This window comes from Cyphomyrmex costatus, unplaced genomic scaffold (assembly GCF_001594065.2).
Source record: "Cyphomyrmex costatus isolate MS0001 unplaced genomic scaffold, Ccosl1.0 scaffold159, whole genome shotgun sequence".
NCBI classification, from domain to species: Eukaryota; Metazoa; Arthropoda; class Insecta; order Hymenoptera; family Formicidae; genus Cyphomyrmex; species Cyphomyrmex costatus.
In genome coordinates, this window is record NW_017275598.1 from 10454 (window position 1) to 32230 (window position 21777).

Consider the following 21777-nt stretch of genomic DNA (forward strand, 5'->3'; position numbering starts at 1 on the left):
GAGAGAGAGAGAGAGAGAGAGAGAGAGAGAGAGAGAGAGAGAGAGAGAAATTTAATATATCATATATATATATATATATACTTACTTCTTAAGATTTTTATAATATACGAAAGGAAGATCAATGTGATTATATAAACTGAAACATATCTTTTATAAATGTAAAAAGAAATTAATTATACTCCTCGGTGTATGAAATGTTTATCCTGCAGCGAGTAAGCGTGCTTTTACAGTAAAGAGGATTATCTTTCCTTTACAGTTTCCATGGTTACCAGTGTGGTGCACACCATGGTGCAACTCTGTATTATCAATCACTTCATAGCGCATGCGCGAATCTGTCAAAGATATCATATGTTTTATCATATTTTGTGAATACGTCAAGAACTTTGCAGTTAGACGCGTATTGCGTAGTGAAAGTAATTTTTCTTCAATCAACAATCTAGGAAAGTTGACGATTGTGTGTTCAAGTTGTTTGACGTTCTTTTTTCTGTAAATGATACATTTATACGGCAAGTTACATAAGAAAATATAAACTGTCCGTAATTGAGTCAAAATAAGAAACGATATCATCGAACAACGATGAAGCAACAGATAATTGACTCCAAGGCGAACCCTAGCTCAACCGGGGAAGCGGACGACTGTCTCTTCGAATATTTGCATGCCGAGTTGGTTAATTATGTTTTAAGCAGATCGTCTAATACTGCAGTGAGTAATTGATTGTGACAGGAATAACTCAGCAAACACACTAAGTTACATGTAATATATATCTAATTATAAGTTCTTACTCAACAATATAATAATATAACATATTGTGTTATATTGTTGTATATAATATACACACGCGTGTTATATTACAGTTATATTATTGAGCAGAAAATTATAACTGACAGGTACATTACATATAATTAGTTTGCTGAGAATTAACAAGTAATGTTATTTGTCACAAAAGTACACAATTCTTCAATTTTTTAATTTTCAATAGGAAGGTGAGGAGGAACTTTCGCGTTTAGAATACATGGGATTCAGCGTTGGATATAGAATTATTGAACGATTGACACGAGAATGGAGCAGGTTCAAGGATGAATTGGATATGATCAAGTTTATCTGTACAGACTTCTGGTCTAGTCTGTATCACAAACAAATCGATAATCTCAGAACTAACCATCACGGAGTGTATGTATTGCAAGACAATGCCTTTAGATTGCTGGATAAAGTTGGTACAAGCAATAGTAAACAGTATCTCAAGGAGAGCCCTCGTCTATTGGCTTTTACTTGTGGTCTTCTACGTGGTAGTTTAGCAAATCTTGGTATTATTAGCACTGTTACAGCAGAGACTACTACATTACCAAGCTGCAAGTTTCATGTTCAAGTTCAAAAAATTTAATAGCCATTCTGAGCGACTCAAGAAATAAGAAGATATAAAACTGTGAAAAGGTACTCATACAGCAAAATCTTTCATGTGAAATATGAGAAAATATAGTAGATATTTATTATATTAAGTATAATAGAATTCATCATATCTCATCTATATTTTTATTGTATTTAATGGAAAACAATATATTATTAATATAATCAGAATTAAAACATTTTCTAATATTCATCTTGTGCAACATATATATATATATATATATTTTTAAACTGATCCCAGACATAATAAAAAATAAGGAATTAATAAATATTTACATTTATATGATTTTTGTCATATTTTTTTATTTCATTCATTTGTAATTGCATTTACATTGGTAAATAGTCATAAAATTATAACAGAAGTAAAAAGTACAGCTTAAATGCTTAAAATGTATAAACATTGTAAAAGACATTAAGAAAAATCATATTATTTAAAAACACTATATTCTAAATAGATGTATAAATTCCATATTGACAATTCTCTGTATATCATGTATAAGTAATTTCTATTATATTTTGCTCCATTATATGTATATAGAAATTCGATGGAGGCGGCATATTCATCTAGTGCCAGTGCCACTGATCGAACTACTGCAAGTAGGTAACCTAATCAATAGGATCTGTCTTCTTAAGAGAAAATTAATCGCGCTAATTCCGACTTCTCCCACCAGGTAGCGTAGTGACACATTGAATTTCTCGATAATTTCCATATATTTATACTAATATAAAATTATAGTATCAAATATAATATTTAAAAAAACAAAATTTCTTGACGTAATCAATTTTAAATATTTAAACACACAACACAGGTGACAATCTTGATCACATACAACATGAAATAGATGTTATGATATGTTATTATTTCGCGTTACTATCATTATCCTTGGTAATAAAATCAAAAATTTCGCTTCGACTTACAAGTCCGATTAGAGCATCATTATCGTCTACAACTACAACATAGCATTCTTTTTCAACAATACGTGACACTTTACCGATTGTAGTCGAGACTGTGACCTTCGTAAACTGTTTATTCATGATTTTCTCAGCGAAATCAGTTTCATTCACCGAACCGGATATTAAATTGGATAAAAGAGCATCCAGTGTGATAACGCCTAGCACCTTTGTTTCCTTTGCATCAGTTACTAACAATTGCTGAATGTGATTAGAGGATTTCAAGAAATCCACGACATTTTGACATGGCATTCCTCTTACTATTATATGCTTCTTTATTGATAACTTTGATACTGGTAAGTTCCACCATCTTTTACTCGCTTCTGTTGGAGGTTCGGACACCTGAAAGTAAATTGTAATGTAGTAAATATTTAATATTTGCAATAAATTTACGATATTTCAAATGCATAATTTATAAAAATTTACCAAAAAGTCTCTAGCTTCCATCCATTGATCTGATACAAATTTCGTCATATAATTTCGTATACTATCTGGCAAAAGAACAACCATACGTTTATCCGCAGGCAAGCCTTTGGCGATTTTTAACGCCGCCGCGAGTGCCGCACCACTGCTACCGCCACACAACAATCCCTCTTGTTTAATTAATTCACGCGCCGCTTTTAAACTTTCGTCGTCTTCAGTTTTTAGCCACACATCAACCACTTTACGATCTAACACCGTAGGAATGAAGTCATAGCCTATACCTTCTACTTCGTAAAAACCAACGCCGTTCTCGTTCAATTCAGGAGGTTCCGCCAAAATGCTGCCTTTAGGATCAACTCCGATAATTTGTATATTAGGCGACAATTCCTTCAATTTTCGACCAATACCAGAAATGGTCCCACCAGTGCCGGCACCAAGTACCACATAATCTATTTTGCCATCGCATTGCTCCCAAATTTCTGTTCCAGTTTGGTCATAATGCGCCAATGGGTTACCAGGATTTGTATACTATATAATATTTAATATTATTTATATTAAAAACATCGTTATTTTTTTTAAGGATATGTAGGAAAGATATTAAGATAAGGCACCTGATCTAAAACAATACTATTGGGTATTTCCTTTTGTAATTTTTGAGCAACACTGATATGCGCTTCTGGGCTGTCCCAAGAAGCCTCGGTCGGTGTTCTAACTATGTCTGCACCCAAAGCGCGAAGCACATAGACTTTCTCATTAGACATTTTCTCTGGCATCACGATGATGCATTTATAGCCCTTGACCGCTGCGGCCATGGCTAAACCGATTCCAGTATTACCGCTTGTTGGCTCAATGATTGTATATCCCGGTTTTATTATACCCTTTTCCTCCGCATCCGAGATCATTCTCTCCGCAATTCTATCTTTGACTGATCCTCCAGGATTAAAAAATTCACATTTAGCGTCTATATATAACATAGATAAATTTTCTCATCAGATTTTTTTTACTTATAAAAGAAAATTCCTATTTTATAAAATATAATTAATATAATTAATATCAAATTTATACTAACACATTTCGCATTTGATCCCATGAGCCTTGGGAATTTTATTAAGCCGAACGAGAGGTGTTTGACCAATTGCACTTAAAATATTTGGCAATATCTTCTTACGATTTGGAAATCTAGAAAATAACGTAAAGCTTATTATTATATATATTATATTAATATCTCATATTAACATCACACATATTTGTGTGATGTACTGATAAACTTGATATTGTATCTCAAAGCATATGGTGCAACTTCTCATCTATTACAATTAGTACACAACTGTAACATATATCGCGCAATTGTAAAAAAAATGTAAATTATACAAACAAGATAACATATATACAATATATATACATAACAAAATTTCTTGTAAAACTTTCAGTTATGACAAACTTACTCCGTTTGTTTCGTATGCGGCGAATTTTCCCCATTTACTTTATATGTACACTTAGATGGTCGGTCTGGCCGGATTAGTTCCATTATATTATAGTCTCTCTTTTCCTTCGTTTATCAATCAAATAAAAACACCAGCTGTAATAAATTACAATAATGTAAAGGACATTTAAAGAATTATTTATGTATATATGGTAGATATATACCACCAGTGAATATAAAATCTTAGTGATTATAGTCGACAGCTCAACTCGTTTTGAGATATAAATATTTTTTTGTATATTAGCATTATGAATGACTTTTTAGTGCCTTCTATATGCCTCATGCGATGTTTACCTCAGTATTGATAAATCATATCCTAAATGTCCTCATTAAATTTTTACAAAATCCTTCATAACTGAAGATGTTATCCGTAATCAGTTGTAACTGTACAATCTCTCTCTCTCTCTCTCTCTCTCTCTCTCTCTCTCATCTCTCTCTCTCTCTCTTTCTCTCTCTCTCTCTCTCTCAAATAATATATAGATTTGCCAATTGATGATAATTAATTTTTTGCTGATGAAATCTTCTGTTACGAAATATAGGAACTAAATGAGAACAGTGTAGAAGCTAGTAAGTCATCTATGACGCTACATACAAAAAAATATTCATATCTCAGAAACAGTTGAGCTTTTTCGACTTATGTTCACTAAGATTGTTTTACTTATTCAGTAAAACAATCTTATTGTATGTATTATCTATATCATATAAACACTGAATGATTTTATTAACATATTGTATATAAACTATATCTAATATTTATAAATACATTAAATATTTATATATTTATATATTTATATACATATTTAAATGTATCTTAAATATCTTAAGAGATCTTAAAGTTTATATGTTTTTGTTATTAAGTTTTGAAAATTGGTTAACAACTTAACAGCAAGATATAAAAATTAATGTAGTAGTAAAGTCACTTCTTTTGCAATTCTTTTCTTGTTTTTTTTGCACAATATTGCACAATTAAATTAAAGTTCAAGAATATTCTGGAGATAAAACCATGGAAAATGTGATAACTCAGATAGCTGAATCTGACGAAAACATATTTTGCAAAGATTGTTATAAATTGTAGTCATAAATATCTTTGTCAGTAAAAATAATTTACTACAAAACATGATAGCAATCGGAAAAATCTAAGTGAACTACCATCAACTACCATTTCGTGACTATAAATACACAATGATTTCAATTTACTTACCACTATTATTAGCGTTAATTATAGTATAATATTGCGGAATGCGGATTCTTGCCAGACACAAAAGCACGTTTTATCATAAAACTTAAAGTAAAATACAAATGTGAAATAAAAAGAGAAGTAAATATAAGATTTAAAATGTATGTATATAGTGTATCACAGAGTCGAGTTGTTGATTATAGCCTACACCGGAATTGGATTGGAGTGCACTGAAAATCGTATACACTACACGTGTCTATATTCCCCTTAATATCTCCAGCCTTGAATTCTGTATCACATGACCACATTCGACAGCTTGAATTTTCGAGCAACTTCGTCATCGATAATCGGTTATGGCGCTATACTACAATGTTTCATTATCATCCGTAAAATTTACCTACAGTCGCCTCTGAATCTTTAAACACTCTATTCCTGTTGACGATGCCTAGACTGATTTTGACGTAACTCAAAGTTATGTAGCACGCGATGCCGCCGAAGAAGAACGCCGGTGTCGCGAAAGGCAAGGGAAAATCCTCTGAAGAGAGTGGCGGCGGGAAAACAGAAAAGAAAGGAGGGACCTCGGTGAAGGTGAGGACATGCATTTTGACATATTTGGAATTTATCTGACAGTGATGTGTATGTCACACCGTAATCGGACTTTCAATGATTGGTTACTCCAGTTACAAATGTTATGTATACAAATAGACTTTTACTATTAACTATTCATATACAATTATTTCCCTGGGCACAGGTTAGACATATCTTATGCGAGAAGCAGTCCAAGATATTGGAGGCGTTGGAGAAATTGAAGGCTGGTCAGAAGTTCAATGAAGTTGCAGCAACATACAGCGAGGACAAAGCCAGATCTGGGGTAATTCAAAAAATATATTTATATTCTCTTGATATATAAATAATTGGAGAGGAAACGTGTTGCATTTTGTTATTTGTTACCTTAAAGGGTGATCTTGGTTGGATGACACGAGGTTCCATGGTAGGACCCTTCCAAGACGCTGCTTTTGCATTACCAGTTTCTAGCCTGGGGTCTCCAGTTTATACAGATCCACCAGTAAAAACGAAGTTCGGGTATCACATCATAATGGTGGAAGGTAAAAAGTAATCAACAGTAATTGCCAAAACTTTTTAAACTCTTTTGTAAAACTTGTTACGTATACTTAATGAAGTAAATATATATTATTATATTTAATAATACTTGCCATAAATTGATGCATATAAAGTAAAATGATGTTTTTTAATAATAAATAAATTCGTTAATTATTCATTATTCATAAATTTATTGCTATCTGAATACATAATTAGTATAATATTATATTTTAGGAAAATATATAATTTTGTATATAAACTATAAAATCTATAAATCTTGAACTGCAGTCTCTTTATTAAATATAAATTTTCATGTGTATCTATGATTATATCTAGGTATATAAATAGTGATATTTTCTGAAATTAACATGCATAAAGTTTCCATTAAACAATTTATGCTTTTTGGGCAAATGAGAGTATGGAAGTATTAAATACAATAGTAATAAATAATATGTTCTATATACTATTCAGTCGCTTCACTGGCGTGTCACATAGATGCGCTTTTGAACATTGTAACTTTATAGGTGTGCTTAAACCTATTCAAACCAAGCTATCATTGCTCCAAGTTTTTTTCCATTATATACGAATATTAGGATTGTTAAAGCGAACATATCTTAAAAGGGACTCGTTATCCTCGCAGACCCATGGTTTCTTGTGATGACATGCCACGTCGTGCCAATTCACTCCATCGTTGTAGAATTGATTGAGGACTGCAAGACAATTTTCGGGAGCGCCGCCCTGAAGAGCTTCTCGATTATCAGGTTGCGGTTTGCCAATGCTAAAAACGTATTGTCCAAAACAATTCTTGCAAGATATATACATTATTATTGTTTTTGTTATTTTGTCACGTATATATTTGAGGAAGTTGAATATTAGACCTTGAGTATTGACAATATGCATGTACATACAGAGATCATTGATTACAAAGCAGACAATAACAGGGATTTACACTGGATAGAAAAAGATCTAATCACAACTGTTCGATATCCTTGATCTCAATAATGAAAGTAGCATTTGTACTCTCTTGGCTTCGATACATCTTGATATAAGCATTCTAATAAGCGTTATTTTTGCATACAAAATTACAGGTTGTTATAAGAATGCGTTATACTGTGAATAATAAGTCTTACCCGCCACTCTCAGACCAATCGTTTTGACTTCGTTCGTTGGTCGGCGCGAGCTTCTGCAACTCGGCGGTCCAGAACCAGCCATTGATGTGAAGGGGCTGTAGATCCGGCCGGTCACAGCCTTTGAAATCACAGAGGCGACCGGAGGTCCAGATGTACTTTACCTTGTCTACAAGAGAAACGTTTCATTTCGTCATCCTTTGTTTTTGCTTCACAAATACAGGCTCAACTTGCAGAATCATGCATACTTTGAACGATGCGGCTCTTGATGAACTCGTTCTCGGCGGAGGTTTCTAATGAAACTAGGTCCATACAACGTTGTCGGCAGAAGTTTCTACCTGACAGCCAATCTACCTCCTGTCCAGCTGTCCTCGGATCGGCCCATGAAAAGTAATAGCCTTTTCCATTGAATCGTTGATGGATAGTTCCTGCAAAAAACCGTAATTAGAAGATGGAGCAAATCAGATAGGCAACAGACAATAGGCTATAATCTTTATGAATATCTTTGAACGCGCGAGTTTACTAGGAAGAGCCGGAGATCTTTTGCTCATTCCCGGAGTGAAAGTTACGAAATTAGTGTCAGTCGTGACGGTGACCTCGACGACCACAGTCACGACCTAGACATTGGCACCTGTATAGTATGCTGATTACATCGTCACTTTCTAAATAAAGAAAAAGAAAGTTTTTTTATGAGGTGTGCCTTGGAACGCGTGGATAGGACTACGCCTAATGAATGAATAATCGGTTATCTGAGTTTCGTGCGTGCCACATTTTTTCGTCTTAGAAGTCTAAAAGCTTGTCGATAGTGTTCCATCAGACAGTTTTTCATTGTAATTTAATTCTTCTACACTAGATTTTTTATAAGATATTTATAGAATCAAGAAAACAAATTCATCTTATTTCATTAAAAATGAAAAATTAATAAAAATAGAATTTAAAAAACAGGAATAATTTTTAAATAAAATTTAATCTCCTTCTGTGGGATATATTTGATACGTTCTTTAAAGCACGAAACTCGATAGTTAAATTTTTTACCTACGAATTATCTTGATTAATAATATAGTTCATTTAGGAATGGGAAGTTTTCTAGAAGATTTCCTATTCTGAATCAAAATCTAGAAACTATAGTCCAAAAGATTTCAAGATGTATATTCTTGGAGAAAAATTCGGTTGATAAATCGTTTATCTACGAACTATCTTGGATTACAATATAGTTTACGAGAATCTAGGAATTGGTTCCTAAAGATTTTCCATTCTGGATTAGATAAGCGTGAACGTTTTAACAATGATAGATTATCACCACTTCCGACCCAACCGAAAACGATGAACGTGAAAGTGGCAATCGACATTCCGTACTACTTACGACGAGGACGAGGACATTTCCAATTCAAATGTGTTCGAGTTACACTGCTGTCGGTGTCATCGTCATACTTTCTATAACGAGTGTGAACCGAGAAAAACGCGAGGTGTAAGGCTGGATGGTCACGTATAATTAATAATGGTATTAACTAATATTGAATGTCGATGTAAGAGAACGCGTTAGAGTCAGAAGAGTCGAGGCGTTAAAACAATGACCTCGAAGCGGACTGAGGCGGAGTAGGAAGTAAAGAATCAAACGTAGGAGGAATTCCGTCATAGGATCATGGGTCACGGCCTCTTCTTAATAACAAATATTGAAAATACTTTCTCTAGTTCGAGGTTTTTTCCTTGGATAACCATTGTTGAGGGAATGAGGAAGACTCTCTCCAGCGTAGATCTTTAAGCATCGCGGGAACATATTACTTATCTTATTATTAGTGGAAGATCACCAATCTAGTAGTATTAAATTAATATTGGCGATAGCAATTTCCTCTATCAGCCGAGAATAATAATGGCATCGAATTAATTACCTTTAATTTTTAAATATCATTAAAAATTAATCTTACACCACATTTTTTCTTTATTTCTCTCTCTCTTTTAAATTGTTTCTCATTTCTAACAATAAGTAACATGGAAATTGAAAGAAACCATGCAAAGAATGTTTAAAAAATTCAAGATGTCTTTAGAAGTTGTTTTTATGTTATTTGGATAGATTTTGATCAAAATAATGATACATAAATGTGCGAGCGAAAAGTAAACGATATAATATATATAATTATATAGATATGGTTTATTATTATCCAATAATTTTATAATTATATTTGAATTATAAAAAACTACGAATAATATGGTCGAAACGTTTATATTCTTTCGTTATGAAATAATTGTATATAAATAATGTTTCCGCTACAAAAACTTGCGTTGACTTTTATGCTTTTCTTTTTAATAATATTAACATAAATATGAGACTTACGCTGCGCGCAAAGTACTGGATTCGGTGATTCTAGAATCCGACCGCTGGGTTGTGGTTGAAATTGGGCGGAGGACAACGTCACCAAAGCAGTAAGAAGTACGAATGTTATCATTTTTCTTCTTTTTACGCTACGATCATTAAAGAAATATGAAATTAATATGCCTGAACATAATCATCATGATCTGTTCTAATTAGAAGTATCTTTATCCCATCGTGATCATTAACGCTTTCTTCGTTATCTATGAATTTAAATATCGCTGAACTTTCATGAAGAATCAACTCTCAAACCGGTTTCATGATTCCAATATTATACAGGGTGATACCTTACGCTCAATCAACCTTATTTTTTTTACGTGACATAAATATTTACTTCAATTCAAAAGTACTAGTAAATGTTATTTTTCTTGCAAATAATGTTACAATATAATATCGATTATGTAGAATTCATTTTCAACATTTTGAATATTAAATATAAATGTTGTAATTTTTTAAATTTTAATTACACTGATTAAAATTACTTTGTGATAATTTGATTAATTTGTAATAATATAAATTTTAACGTTTTACATGGAATGATATAATTTTGGTGTAATCTAACTTCTTATCATAAATCATCAAAATATATAATCTTATAATTACATATAATATCATTCACACATATTATTTAAATTAATTTACCTGACACGATCAGCTGCAATCGAGTGCTTTTCTTGTTAAATTAATCTTTTTTCTTGCAATTGAGTGGTTGAATGTCTCCACCAAAGAAACTTTAAAAGGTTGGATATCCACTATGATGTTGTCTTACAGACGTTCCATGGAGAACTGCAATACCTTCTTGGCAGGCACCCCTATATATACACAAGGAGGACACGTCGTGTAGTCGTGTCAGTACTTTTACCACCCGGACAACAACGTTTTCGAGAGACGGGTCCGCCCGTCACGAAGACTCCCTTTCTCCCCCTCTTTTGTAAGGAGGACCACGCTCGGGCGTAGAGACGTATTTCCGACAATACTTCAAGTGATGCTCAAAAACTCTTCCGTCCTCGATGCGAAAAGGACCTTTTCTCCAAAAAAACAAAAAAAAAATACCGAATATTGAAAGAGCCTTGCAGAAAAAGACTTTCCCGCCCTTTGCCAGGCGGCAATGATCGCGTGGATATGAAAGTGGATAAAACACGTGATGACATTTGAATTGTAGAATGTACCCCTAAAAATGAAATGAATAGAACAGTTATTGCAGCCAAAAAGAGATTTAAAATCCGGAATCATTACAGCGCATCATTTGAATTTAATATGGTTCTAATTCCGAGTTCTTTGCGCCTTACGATATTTTCTAAAATAATTATTCGGAAGTCCGCTTTCGATTTTCATCTGTTTGCAAGTTGATTAAACGTGAACTTATTAGCTCATGTCCAATATCCCGCAAAGATCATATTTATACATATATAATTAATTTTTATAGTCAACCTTGAAAATAAAAATGTTTTACAATTTTAATAAACGAGAAATGACTTGAATTGATGTCAACATTGATATAATGATTTCGTCGATTTGATGTTTAATAACTGATGGTCATTTCTCACTGGATTTACATTAGCTGCGTTCAACAGAGAAAACTATAATCAGTTAGTGTTTCTTTAACATTGTTAGTTTTCGCCTTTAGCTCTTCGCTGGATCTAATTGAATGTGTAAGTGTAGGAACCAATCATATTAAAGAATCACTAAGCGCTAATTGATTATATAGTTTTCTTTGTTTCAACGCGCGCAATCATATATCCTGCATAAAAGATATAAAATTTAAAGGGCACTTCTAAAAGAGAAAGCTCGAAGGTAATTGGTTTGTTTTCTGTTCTTGCACTAAACTGCATTAAACTGCATTAAACTGCATTAAACTGCATTAGAACACTCTTTCTCGTTTTTAACAAATATCGAATATACACCTATCTCACTTTAGCGTACACTATAGTTTAGTCACAGAAAACAAATTTAAAATAATTTCTCTAAAATACTCTTAAAAAATTAATTTGTAATATTTTATTACTTATAGTTTAATCGGCTTGCGTTTCAAGATCAAAAATAATTACGGTGCTTGAAAAAGACTATATATAGAATATTATATGTAGTACATAAGTTTATATACAGAGAATTATTTCAGCACTAAAAATTCTATCTTGACCGTTTATGGTTCTTCCTTCCTAATCATTGATGTAGTCACATATATAAACGGTCTTATAGAAAGATTTTGTATTATTTTAAGAAGATTTTTTGCTGTGGAACATAAATTTCAGATTTTAAAGCAAAATTATATCTTTAAAGTTCAATTTTCGCAGATTATATGAAAAGTGGAAAGTAAAATCTCTGTTTGTCAATGCTGAGTGAAAGGGGAGTACACGAAAGCATGAAAATTGAAATAACGCTGCGTCAAAAGTTCTCGGAAAAAAGTATACATTCCGCAATACTCGCAAATATGTAGATAATTGATTAACGGCACGATCATGTTTGCATGTTTGTTCAGCAGGGCCGTTTGACTGTGTTTGACGTGATGACTTTGCGAGAAAACGTAGACTTTCGCTAACACGCCTGTTGAATTTTAAGTGGTTCGTCCGGACATTTTTACGGGTCAAATAAATTAATGTAAATGCGTGTTGATCGGCTTGTGTGAGCTTCATCTTTAGAATATGAAAATTTTTCATCATCTGAACGTTTAATTTCTGCAGGTAGTTAGTTCTCGCTCTGCAATTCAATTATAATTATAGAATAAAAGTTTAGAATTAGAATAAAAATATATGTTGCTTATATTGAAGTTGTCTGTATGAGTTTCCAGAAATAATTTTAAAACCAAAATTTAATTTTTTTTTTTAAATTATCAAAAAATAACTTTAGAAATATTGACGCTATAATTTCAACGTCTCTTGTTATCAAATAAAATGACCATTTACTTTCCTTTGTCTCGGTGCGTTTAGGTAAATGTCGCGTACTTGGTATATAGATATATAACATCATGTAATTAAGCCAAGTATCTATTAGAAATGACAGTAAAAAGTGACACTTGCTTAACAAATTTCATTTCAGCAACGCAGATCTAATGAAGATATATAATAAATAAAATTTGTCTTTATATTTTTCATTAGAATAAAGACAAAACTGTAAGAACAAAAATAAAGAAAAAATATAATCATACGTTTATCAATTCGTTTAATTTCTGTATTTCGATGAATACTTGTATATGTAATGAATAATTGTTGGTATATACAATAAAATAAAATAAAAAATATATATATGTTCAATTTTTAAAACAATTCCACTATTCATTATTACCGACTATCGGTAAACGCGGTTCAACCATATCAACTAAACGGGTGGCGCATGCGCGTGCGTGCTCGTAAAGTCTAATGTTTTTTTACTCCAAACAAACGTTCCGACGATTGTATATGTTTTGGTGGGACCATTGCAGTATATTGTGAAGTATATGAAAAGATATACGCGGTGTATATATCTTTAACTCATTGCTTTCCAAGAACAAAGTGGATAATCGTTGAATAATCCGGCCGGTTGTTCGATTGATCAGCGGTGCGTCGCGTAGCGGAGCAACAAGTCGTTTGCCTCTCATCGCTAGCGCGGCCGTGACCGCGGTATCTTCGTTGCACGAGCGTAGGTAGGTACAACATGTCCGCTGCAATCCGGGTCGGTGTTGTCCCCGGGTTCTCGTACTACGCGTGCGGCGCGATACGATGATGCGCGCGCGACACATACGATTTTATTAGGGGGTGAACGCGATGCGTCCACGCGCGACGTCGACGACGGCGTACGACGATCTCGCGCGCAACAACGACGACGGCGACGATTTTGCATACGCACCGTATGACGATGACGGAGCCGGAACTCTGCCGGCTATGCGCCGAGACCAAGGACAGTCTCATCGGGATCTACGACGCCGAGGGCCAGAAGCTCGCGATCGAGGCCAAGATCGCGAAATGCCTACAGATACAGGTACTGTTACCATGGATAACCGGCAGCTCTGTTTCCTTGGTGAAAACCGTGAAAACCGTCTGATCTAAGAGGACTAAAATGTATTTTATTCACACACACAATGTTATATAGTTTCTTTGAAGGAAACAATTTTTAATATTAAGAATAAAAATTTAATAAAATAATATACTCTAATATATATATCCTTATTTTATTATATGTTTGTATCCAAGAAATTTAGGCTTATTAAAATTTATTAATTTATTTAGCACACTTGAGCAAAATATCTATCTGTTTTGGAAATTTAAATAATAGAGATATTAGGTCATAAATAAACTTTAATTTTATGCATCATTCTTTTATATTAAAAACTTAACAGATTTTGCAAGGATAATGCTTAAATCTATATCATTAAAAAATAATAAAATTATTTTTTTTTAATAATTTACTTGTAAATTTTATATCCTTATTTTATATAAATCTACTTTTGATACTTTTATTTTCAATAACTATTATGATTATACAGGTTGTAATAACAGATGGCTTGCCACTCATGGTTTGCATAGACTGCTGTGATTCATTGAACCAGTGCAATGAATTCTTTGAGAAGACCAATCAAGCACAAATATCTCTAAGACAATTGCTAATAGATCCAAAGTCCGAACCACAACTGACCGAACCAAATATAGATTGCGTTGAGGAAACTGTAGAGTTTCCAAAGGATGAAGCCAACAATAGGGAGGAGATTGTTCAATGTCAATTACCTGATAATTATATCAATGAGGAAACAGTCAATATCTTGAACAATTCTTACTTCATTGAGGGATGTAATAAAAATGCAAATTCTGAAACTCAAGAAATGCAAGAGAATGCAAAACAGAAGAAGTGTAAGATACAGATAAAGAAGAGTTCTCCCAAACAAACTAAGAAAAAATTAAAGAAGAAAGGTCAAATACAAAAGACTGAAGAAGAGTCTGAGCTCCATATATCTTCTCAAGTAGACAAGGAACAAAATGATGCAGATGACATTGTAGATAATTATATGTCTGGTAAGATTAATCTATTAAAAATGTGTTTATTTTTCATACTATTTGTTTTATTATTTTTTAAATTTATATATAATATATATCTATATCTATCATAAATCTAATATAATATGTACTTTTAAAGTGGAAGAAACAGAATCAAATTTAGAAATAAGAGAAACACGAACAATGGATGCAACAAAACATGGAAGAAAAAAGGCAGAAGGTCTGGACAGATATCCTTGGTTATGCACAGATTGTAATGACAAATTACCATCTTTAGAAGCATTAGAGGAGCATCATGAAACGGTGCATAATCAACAAGCCAAGTATATGTGTGTGCAATGTTGTAAAGTTTATGATAAGTATTATGGGTTTCTTACTCATGTTAAAAGGCATAAGAATAAAGCAAAGTTCAGGTAACAATTATTTATATTTATATTGTATAACATTGTTATATTAATATTATATAAGAATTTTGTAAATAATCATATATTAATATCATTTAATTTACTTTTAGCTGTGACGATTGTGGAAAATCATTTGTACATAAAAAAGTATTAGATTCTCATAAGACAATTCATAGCGAAGAACGGCCATATGTGTGCCAAACTTGTGGTAAAGCTTTCAGGCAGCAAAGTGCTTTATGTATCCATAATCGATGCCATTTGCCTGACACTATGAAGAATAGATTTCCATGTGACCAGTGTGATAAAAGGTAATAATCTATTTTTTTAAATTATATTTTAGAGAATTTTTATACATTAATCAGAAAATTTACCTTTTCAGATTTTCGACAAAACCAAATCTTGCAACACACAAACGTATTCATACTGGTGTCAGAAATTTCACATGTGATCAGTGTGGTAAGAGCTTCATACAGAAAGGAAATTTAGAAGCTCATTTCTTAACTCATTCACCAGATAAGCCATATAATTGCTCTCAATGTACAAAAGCGTAAGTAAAAATATACATTTTTTTTCTTCCTTAAATCTATAGTTAAATCGTTAATTAACGTTTTGTGCTTAAAGTTTTTTACAAGTTTAGCATTCTTAAAGAGTCTAATATTTTTATATATATATAATAAATAAATTAATGAAGTTTTAGCTTCCTTTTTTATATTTAATATACTTCAAAATAGCATAAAAATATAAGAATATAAAAATAATATAACGAAGAGAAAGGAAAGAAAGTAGAATTTATTGTTTCTGAAATAGATTACATCTCATTCTCGTACTCCTTTATATATAATATTCATTTAAATCATCAACTTTATATCTTTTAAAGAATTAGTGGAATAAAAGTTGGAAATAAAGCCGGGATTTTAAAATAAGGTTATAAATTTCCAGATTCAAAACACCCTTACAATTGAAGAAACATGAAACAGTACATACTGGTGCTAAGCCGCATCAATGTGCTGTATGTGGACGCACTTTTAGAGAAAAAGGAACCTTGAGAGAACATCACAGAATTCATACCGGTGCAATGCCGTTTACCTGTGAATTCTGTGGGAAGTGCTTCCGTTTCAAAGGAATCTTAACTGTAAGTTATCATATTGAAATCTAATTGTACAATACTTTGCTCGACTTAATGCGATTATTTCACATTTGCAGACACACAGGCGACAACACACTGGAGAGCGTCCATACAGTTGTTTGGAGTGTCAGCATCACTTTACAAATTGGCCAAATTATAATAAACACATGAAACGTCGACACGGAATTAATACTTCTCATACTAAGCATCTAACAAATAATCAACAATTACAACAGCAACAATCGACAGAACAAACGCAGCCTCCGATACAGCAGCCTACTGCAGAAGATCCACTTTCGATACCTCAAACAGAATCAACAACAGTACAAGTAGATATGAATTTTTTTATAAGTTTTTATTTGTCAAGTATTGTTTGTTTTATTTATAATCTTGAGTGGGTTAAAATTTTCAAATTGATTCTATTACAATTGTAATTTTTATGATAAAGAAATTGTAAGCAACGTCCTATATATACTTTACTTTGCGGAATTATTGGGTTCAAATTTTTTTATAATTGTCTTTTTAGAAGTTTTCAAATAGTGGATATTTATATATCTTTAATCCATCCTTAAAATTAAATAATACATAATTTCATCATTTAGGCATTGAATTATTCAATATTTTACTTTATACATGTATATCAATAATGATTAAAGTTAAGAAAAATAGTATAGTAAGATAAATTACACTGCATCCAAGATGGATTATATTAAATTAAAAAATGTGTGAGTCAAAAAAATATGAATTTTATTGTTTATATAATGGGCGAGTTTTTTAATTCATCGATTGATCAATCGCATGATGCGCAAGTGCAACATGTTGCATCTACGCATCATGCAATTAATCAATCGATGAATTAAAAAACTCGCCCAATATGTAGGCATCTAAACTAACACAACGGATTATTTTAATGTTGTATCTTTACAGGTAATACAAGCAGTTCCTCATGCTTCAGCATCACAACCAATAGTCATCCAAGCTATTCCAACAACTACTATTCAGACTTTCCAAACGGATGTCACTAGTACTGTCCAAGAAACGGTATTCAGAGACCGAAATACATACTTCAACACAGTGCCAGGGTTACAAAACTTTTTGCCAGCAAACTTGCCGTATAACTTTTATAGCATTCCTAATGTTACAGAAAATGATTTAATTCAACATAGATAAAAATTAAGATGAAGTTTGAATAAAGACGACTATGTCTTTGTGCCAATTGATTAAAATTAGAAAACATGCGACAATAACGTATTAATTCAGTATAAAATTTCAAATTTAAAAAAGATTTAATATTTAAATATTGTAAAATTTTAAAATTTGTCTAAAAATGCAAATAAAAAATCAATAAATATTTAAATGTTTTATATAATTATTTAAATTATATTGATTTAATAATCTGAATAATTAGTTCGCATGTAATTCTCATAGAATTTAAAAAATTAAAGATTGGCACAAAAACATGGGAACTAGTTAAATGCATAAGTACATAAATAGTATCAGCCTTTTGTATAGAATATAAAAATTAGACAAAATAATTAATTATATACGTTTTATATATACCGTTATTAATACTGATAATATTAGATTATGAATTGTATATATATACAATTGATTAGCCATGTTTATTATTAAATACACTTCATGAATGAATTTCGTAAAAATTTTTTAAATATAAACAATGTAATTATATCTCCTCAAATCATAGTGTATACTATGAACATTGCATTCTCATTGTGACTTCACAAGATCTTGTCTCTAAGTTTTATATAATTTATGCATTATGCAATACTGGACATAAACATTTTACATTAATTATCGAGACAATTATTGAGTAAGGGACTTCTTCTCTTTGCTTGATAACTAAATGGTGAAGACAGGTGGAGAGTTCCCTATCAGGTTTGGAGAATCACGTGTAAGATTAATGGTAAATATCAAGGTGGAGGGGGAGAGTCTGTGTATCGCTCAATATCGTATCTATGACTACATGTCGAAATCTGATTGCATAAGTTTAACGTTTATTGTCTTATCACGGAGCGAAAATATTAGTTTAAAATATCACGTCGTTGGTAACACGTGTTTTTGAACGAGATATTTTTGTCGAATAAATAATTTTCTCGAAATACGAAAGGAAATCCCTATAAAAACTGTGGTGGATCATATCGTGGATAACCTAAGAGAATCTGTGGTTAGAATGGATTTTCATAATGTTACTCATTGCATTTTTGACATGGATGGTTTATTACTGGGTAAGGATGTCCTGGACTATTTTAGATAATATTTGCACAATTTTATATTCTCTAACGATTTCTATATTAATAGAAATTCACTGTGTCTCATCAATTTTATATATTATATATTTTTATAATGACATTCTTTTGGCGATCATGACATTAAAATGTTTGTATTTTAAAAAATAATTTCTATTAATTTTCTTTATAACATGTAGATACAGAATCCATGTATACAATAGCATATAACCGTGTCACTCAGGAATATGGAAAAACATATAGTTGGGAGCACAAAGCAAAGATTATGGGTAATAAAACTGCTGAAGCTTTGCAGACTTTAATAGAAATGTTACAGCTACCGATTACAGTGCAATTATTTGAAGATAAGCTTGCTCCTATATACAAAGAAATATTTCCTCACTGTAATCTTATGCCAGGTAAATTATACAAGACAAAAGTGATTTAGCATTATATGTTGAATAATTTTAATTATATGTAGGTGCAGAAAAGTTGTTGCAGCATCTTAAAAAGAATAACATACCTATCGCACTAGCTACAAGTTCAAGCCAGGAGAGCAGTGATTTAAAAATTCAAAAATGGAAACATATATTCAATCTGTTCAATCACAAAGTGTATGGTGGTTCTGACCCAGAGGTCACCCGAGGAAAACCACATCCAGATATATTCTTGATTGCTGCAAAACGTTTCCCTGATAATCCTGATCCTTTAAAGGTTTGTTGTATATTTTAATTTACATGTATATGTATATTATATTAAAAAATGTGTATATATATATACATTTTTAAATCAAAATACAAATTATATTTATTTTATCTGTTTATATAGTGCTTAGTTTTTGAAGATTCACCAAATGGAGTACAGGCTGGCATTGCTGCTAAGATGCAAGTGGTAATGGTGCCAGATCCTCAACTTCCTAAACATCTCACCAAAGATGCAACACTAGTCTTAGAAAGTTTGGAAGACTTCAAACCAGAGGACTTTGGCCTACCGCCATTTATAGCATAAAAATATAATTAAATTATTTGCCTTCCTACATACAAAGAAAGTATACATCACAAAAAAGAATATTAGACATATTAGATCCTTATAGATGAAGCAAATAATTGTTGGCAAAAACAAAAAAGCCTGCAGGCAGGTTTTTTATTAGCATTGATAAAGTCTGACTGCTGTACATACATAGATCTGATTTGAAAAAAAGAAAGATATATATTCTGCAGATATATATTTTTATAAAAAATATATAGGTAAATTATCACTGCCTGAAATTGAAAACATATATATGACTGCACATATCATATACGAGAGATAATTCTTCGTTTATTAAACCTTCCATATGTTCATTATAGGATGAAGTTTCAATTAGACAATAAGTTCTACGTGCCATATGTTTATTAATAGTATGAAGTTCTATAGATATATTTATGTATCTATTCTGTTGGTTATATTTTATATTTACTGAACGTTAATTCTTAACTGGATCAAAAGTATTAACTTATTAAGTAGTTTGGGTTCAAAGACTATTATTTTTCAGCCAAAATTTAAAATGAAATACAAATTTTGATATCGGAAAATGATAATAAAACTTATGCTTGGCAAAGTTCATTGATTTGATAAAGATTTAACACCAGAGAAATATTTTAAAAAAACAAGAAAAGATTGCAAAAATGCTTTTAGGCCCTCTCTTGTCTAGTTAAATTCTCATATCAAAATTTATTCTAATATTCTTTTTTTTTACAATTTTATTTTACTTAAAGTGTAGAGAATATTGCACATATTCTATAAAATATTAGTTGTTTAATATATAAAAATTATATATACAAAGGAAAAAGTAAACATTTTATTATAAGAAAATGGTAATTCTGTGTGCAATTTTTGTTGAAATTAGTTTTTATAATTTTTTAAGTTCAATCCATATATGTATTTACATATACATATATTAACATGCATTGAAAGCATTGACAAAAAATTGACTATCATACAAGATCTAATAGATTCCTGCCAATGCAATTTTCTCCTTTCATTTGATACACTATTTTATTAAAACACTATACATATTACACATATGATAAAACATAATAAAGTATATCTATTTTTGAGATGCTAATTCTTGAACCCTCCCAAGTATCTCCTCAGACTTCAGGTTCGATAGAGGCACGCAACGTTCTACGCCATATTCTGCAAAATTAATAATTTACAAGAAGATGATTTATAAGAATTAGAATTGTATTCTGTTATTCACTGTACATACTGAAGATCTATAGTATACATAATATAAACTATAGATTTTTAATATTCAAAATAAATAACAAAACCAGCCTAAATAAGCAATGATTGCATTGGGAAGAAAAACGAAAAATAAACAATTTATGCTTTCCATTTAGGCAACATAGTCATTCTAGGTTATTCAACATATGTTATTCTAATTATTCATTAAATGCTAAGAGGGACATAATGGTGTTTTTGTTGATTTTGTTTCTTAATACAAATGTAACCATTAATATGTCTTTACATACCGTAACGCGCATACAGTTTCGGTTCAATTGACGAACATTCTCTGATCAAAACGGGAAATCTCGGATTATTTTTCTTTAACGGTACATATTGTTGCTCGATGAAATCTCTGTAATGTTCACATTACAAAAATTAACGAGACTGAAATTAATTCGAATGGCTGATGATGCTGATAGAACGTGTATGTCGTAAGACTTTTTTACCTAACGCCTTGACTAGATTTGGACGTTTGGCAGAGGAGAATTCTCAACTCTTTCAAGTGTTTTCCAAATTTCACAGTAGCCATTTTTCAACAACTAAAAACTTAGAAAAACACAGATCGCTTTCATCACAATTTCAATCCTGTACAATTTTGTGTTTTGGTTAGGTTAAGTTAGAATCCTATTGTTATTGTATCATCTGATTGGAGAGAGTGAAACCACACGCACAGGCTACTTACTACCAACGTAAGTTCTGATTGGCTATACTGCTTTTCCGCTTTCCACTTTT

At 31.6% G+C, this 21777-nt stretch overlaps 6 protein-coding genes across 7 annotated transcripts; 3 read left to right on the top strand and 3 right to left on the bottom strand.

The window, feature by feature from the left end:
- Nucleotides 1-400: 400 nt before the first annotated feature.
- Nucleotides 401-2166, top strand: Trs33 (trafficking protein particle complex subunit Trs33). 2 transcript variants are annotated; one of them, XR_001940639.1, is made up of 3 exons: nucleotides 401-702; nucleotides 980-1431; nucleotides 1943-2166. XR_001940639.1 is itself a non-coding variant. In XM_018536812.1 (2 exons), the coding sequence occupies exons 1-2, from the start codon at nucleotides 577-579 to the stop codon at nucleotides 1379-1381; spliced, it is 528 nt and encodes a 175-aa protein (XP_018392314.1). In that variant the 5' UTR covers nucleotides 401-576; the 3' UTR covers nucleotides 1382-1440. The 2 variants fall into 2 exon arrangements, 1 of the variants encoding a protein (XP_018392314.1); XM_018536812.1 differs by lacking the exon at nucleotides 1943-2166 and having other exon boundaries at nucleotides 980-1440.
- On the bottom strand, nucleotides 2164-5537 carry Cbs (cystathionine beta-synthase). The gene is made up of 6 exons (XM_018536810.1): nucleotides 5463-5537; nucleotides 4224-4357; nucleotides 3848-3957; nucleotides 3390-3739; nucleotides 2782-3306; nucleotides 2164-2697 (listed from the first exon to the last, which is right to left on the bottom strand). Exons 2-6 carry the CDS (start codon nucleotides 4304-4306, stop codon nucleotides 2263-2265), a joined length of 1503 nt encoding a protein of 500 aa, XP_018392312.1. The 5' UTR covers nucleotides 4307-4357; nucleotides 5463-5537; the 3' UTR covers nucleotides 2164-2262.
- A 316-nt stretch (nucleotides 5538-5853) lies between these two features.
- On the top strand, nucleotides 5854-6647 carry LOC108771495 (peptidyl-prolyl cis-trans isomerase NIMA-interacting 4). Its single transcript, XM_018536813.1, has 3 exons — nucleotides 5854-6026; nucleotides 6190-6309; nucleotides 6397-6647. The coding sequence occupies exons 1-3, from the start codon at nucleotides 5925-5927 to the stop codon at nucleotides 6553-6555; spliced, it is 381 nt and encodes a 126-aa protein (XP_018392315.1). The 5' UTR covers nucleotides 5854-5924; the 3' UTR covers nucleotides 6556-6647.
- Nucleotides 6648-6834: 187 nt separating this feature from the next.
- Nucleotides 6835-11424, bottom strand: LOC108771493 (uncharacterized). Its single transcript, XM_018536811.1, has 5 exons — nucleotides 10677-11424; nucleotides 9999-10126; nucleotides 7915-8094; nucleotides 7670-7835; nucleotides 6835-7317 (listed from the first exon to the last, which is right to left on the bottom strand). Exons 2-5 carry the CDS (start codon nucleotides 10108-10110, stop codon nucleotides 7116-7118), a joined length of 660 nt encoding a protein of 219 aa, XP_018392313.1. The 5' UTR covers nucleotides 10111-10126; nucleotides 10677-11424; the 3' UTR covers nucleotides 6835-7115.
- A 2012-nt stretch (nucleotides 11425-13436) lies between these two features.
- Nucleotides 13437-19953, top strand: LOC108771464 (zinc finger and BTB domain-containing protein 17). The gene is made up of 12 exons (XM_018536768.1): nucleotides 13437-13988; nucleotides 14494-15016; nucleotides 15138-15411; nucleotides 15513-15710; nucleotides 15782-15949; nucleotides 16342-16534; nucleotides 16606-16857; nucleotides 17456-17694; nucleotides 18659-18774; nucleotides 18975-19193; nucleotides 19256-19488; nucleotides 19603-19953. Exons 1-12 carry the CDS (start codon nucleotides 13860-13862, stop codon nucleotides 19780-19782), a joined length of 2724 nt encoding a protein of 907 aa, XP_018392270.1. The 5' UTR covers nucleotides 13437-13859; the 3' UTR covers nucleotides 19783-19953.
- Nucleotides 19954-20756: 803 nt separating this feature from the next.
- Nucleotides 20757-21669, bottom strand: ND-B8 (NADH dehydrogenase (ubiquinone) B8 subunit). Its single transcript, XM_018536788.1, has 3 exons — nucleotides 21492-21669; nucleotides 21291-21397; nucleotides 20757-20952 (listed from the first exon to the last, which is right to left on the bottom strand). Exons 1-3 carry the CDS (start codon nucleotides 21572-21574, stop codon nucleotides 20864-20866), a joined length of 279 nt encoding a protein of 92 aa, XP_018392290.1. The 5' UTR covers nucleotides 21575-21669; the 3' UTR covers nucleotides 20757-20863.
- Between the last annotated feature and the right edge of the window lie 108 nt (nucleotides 21670-21777).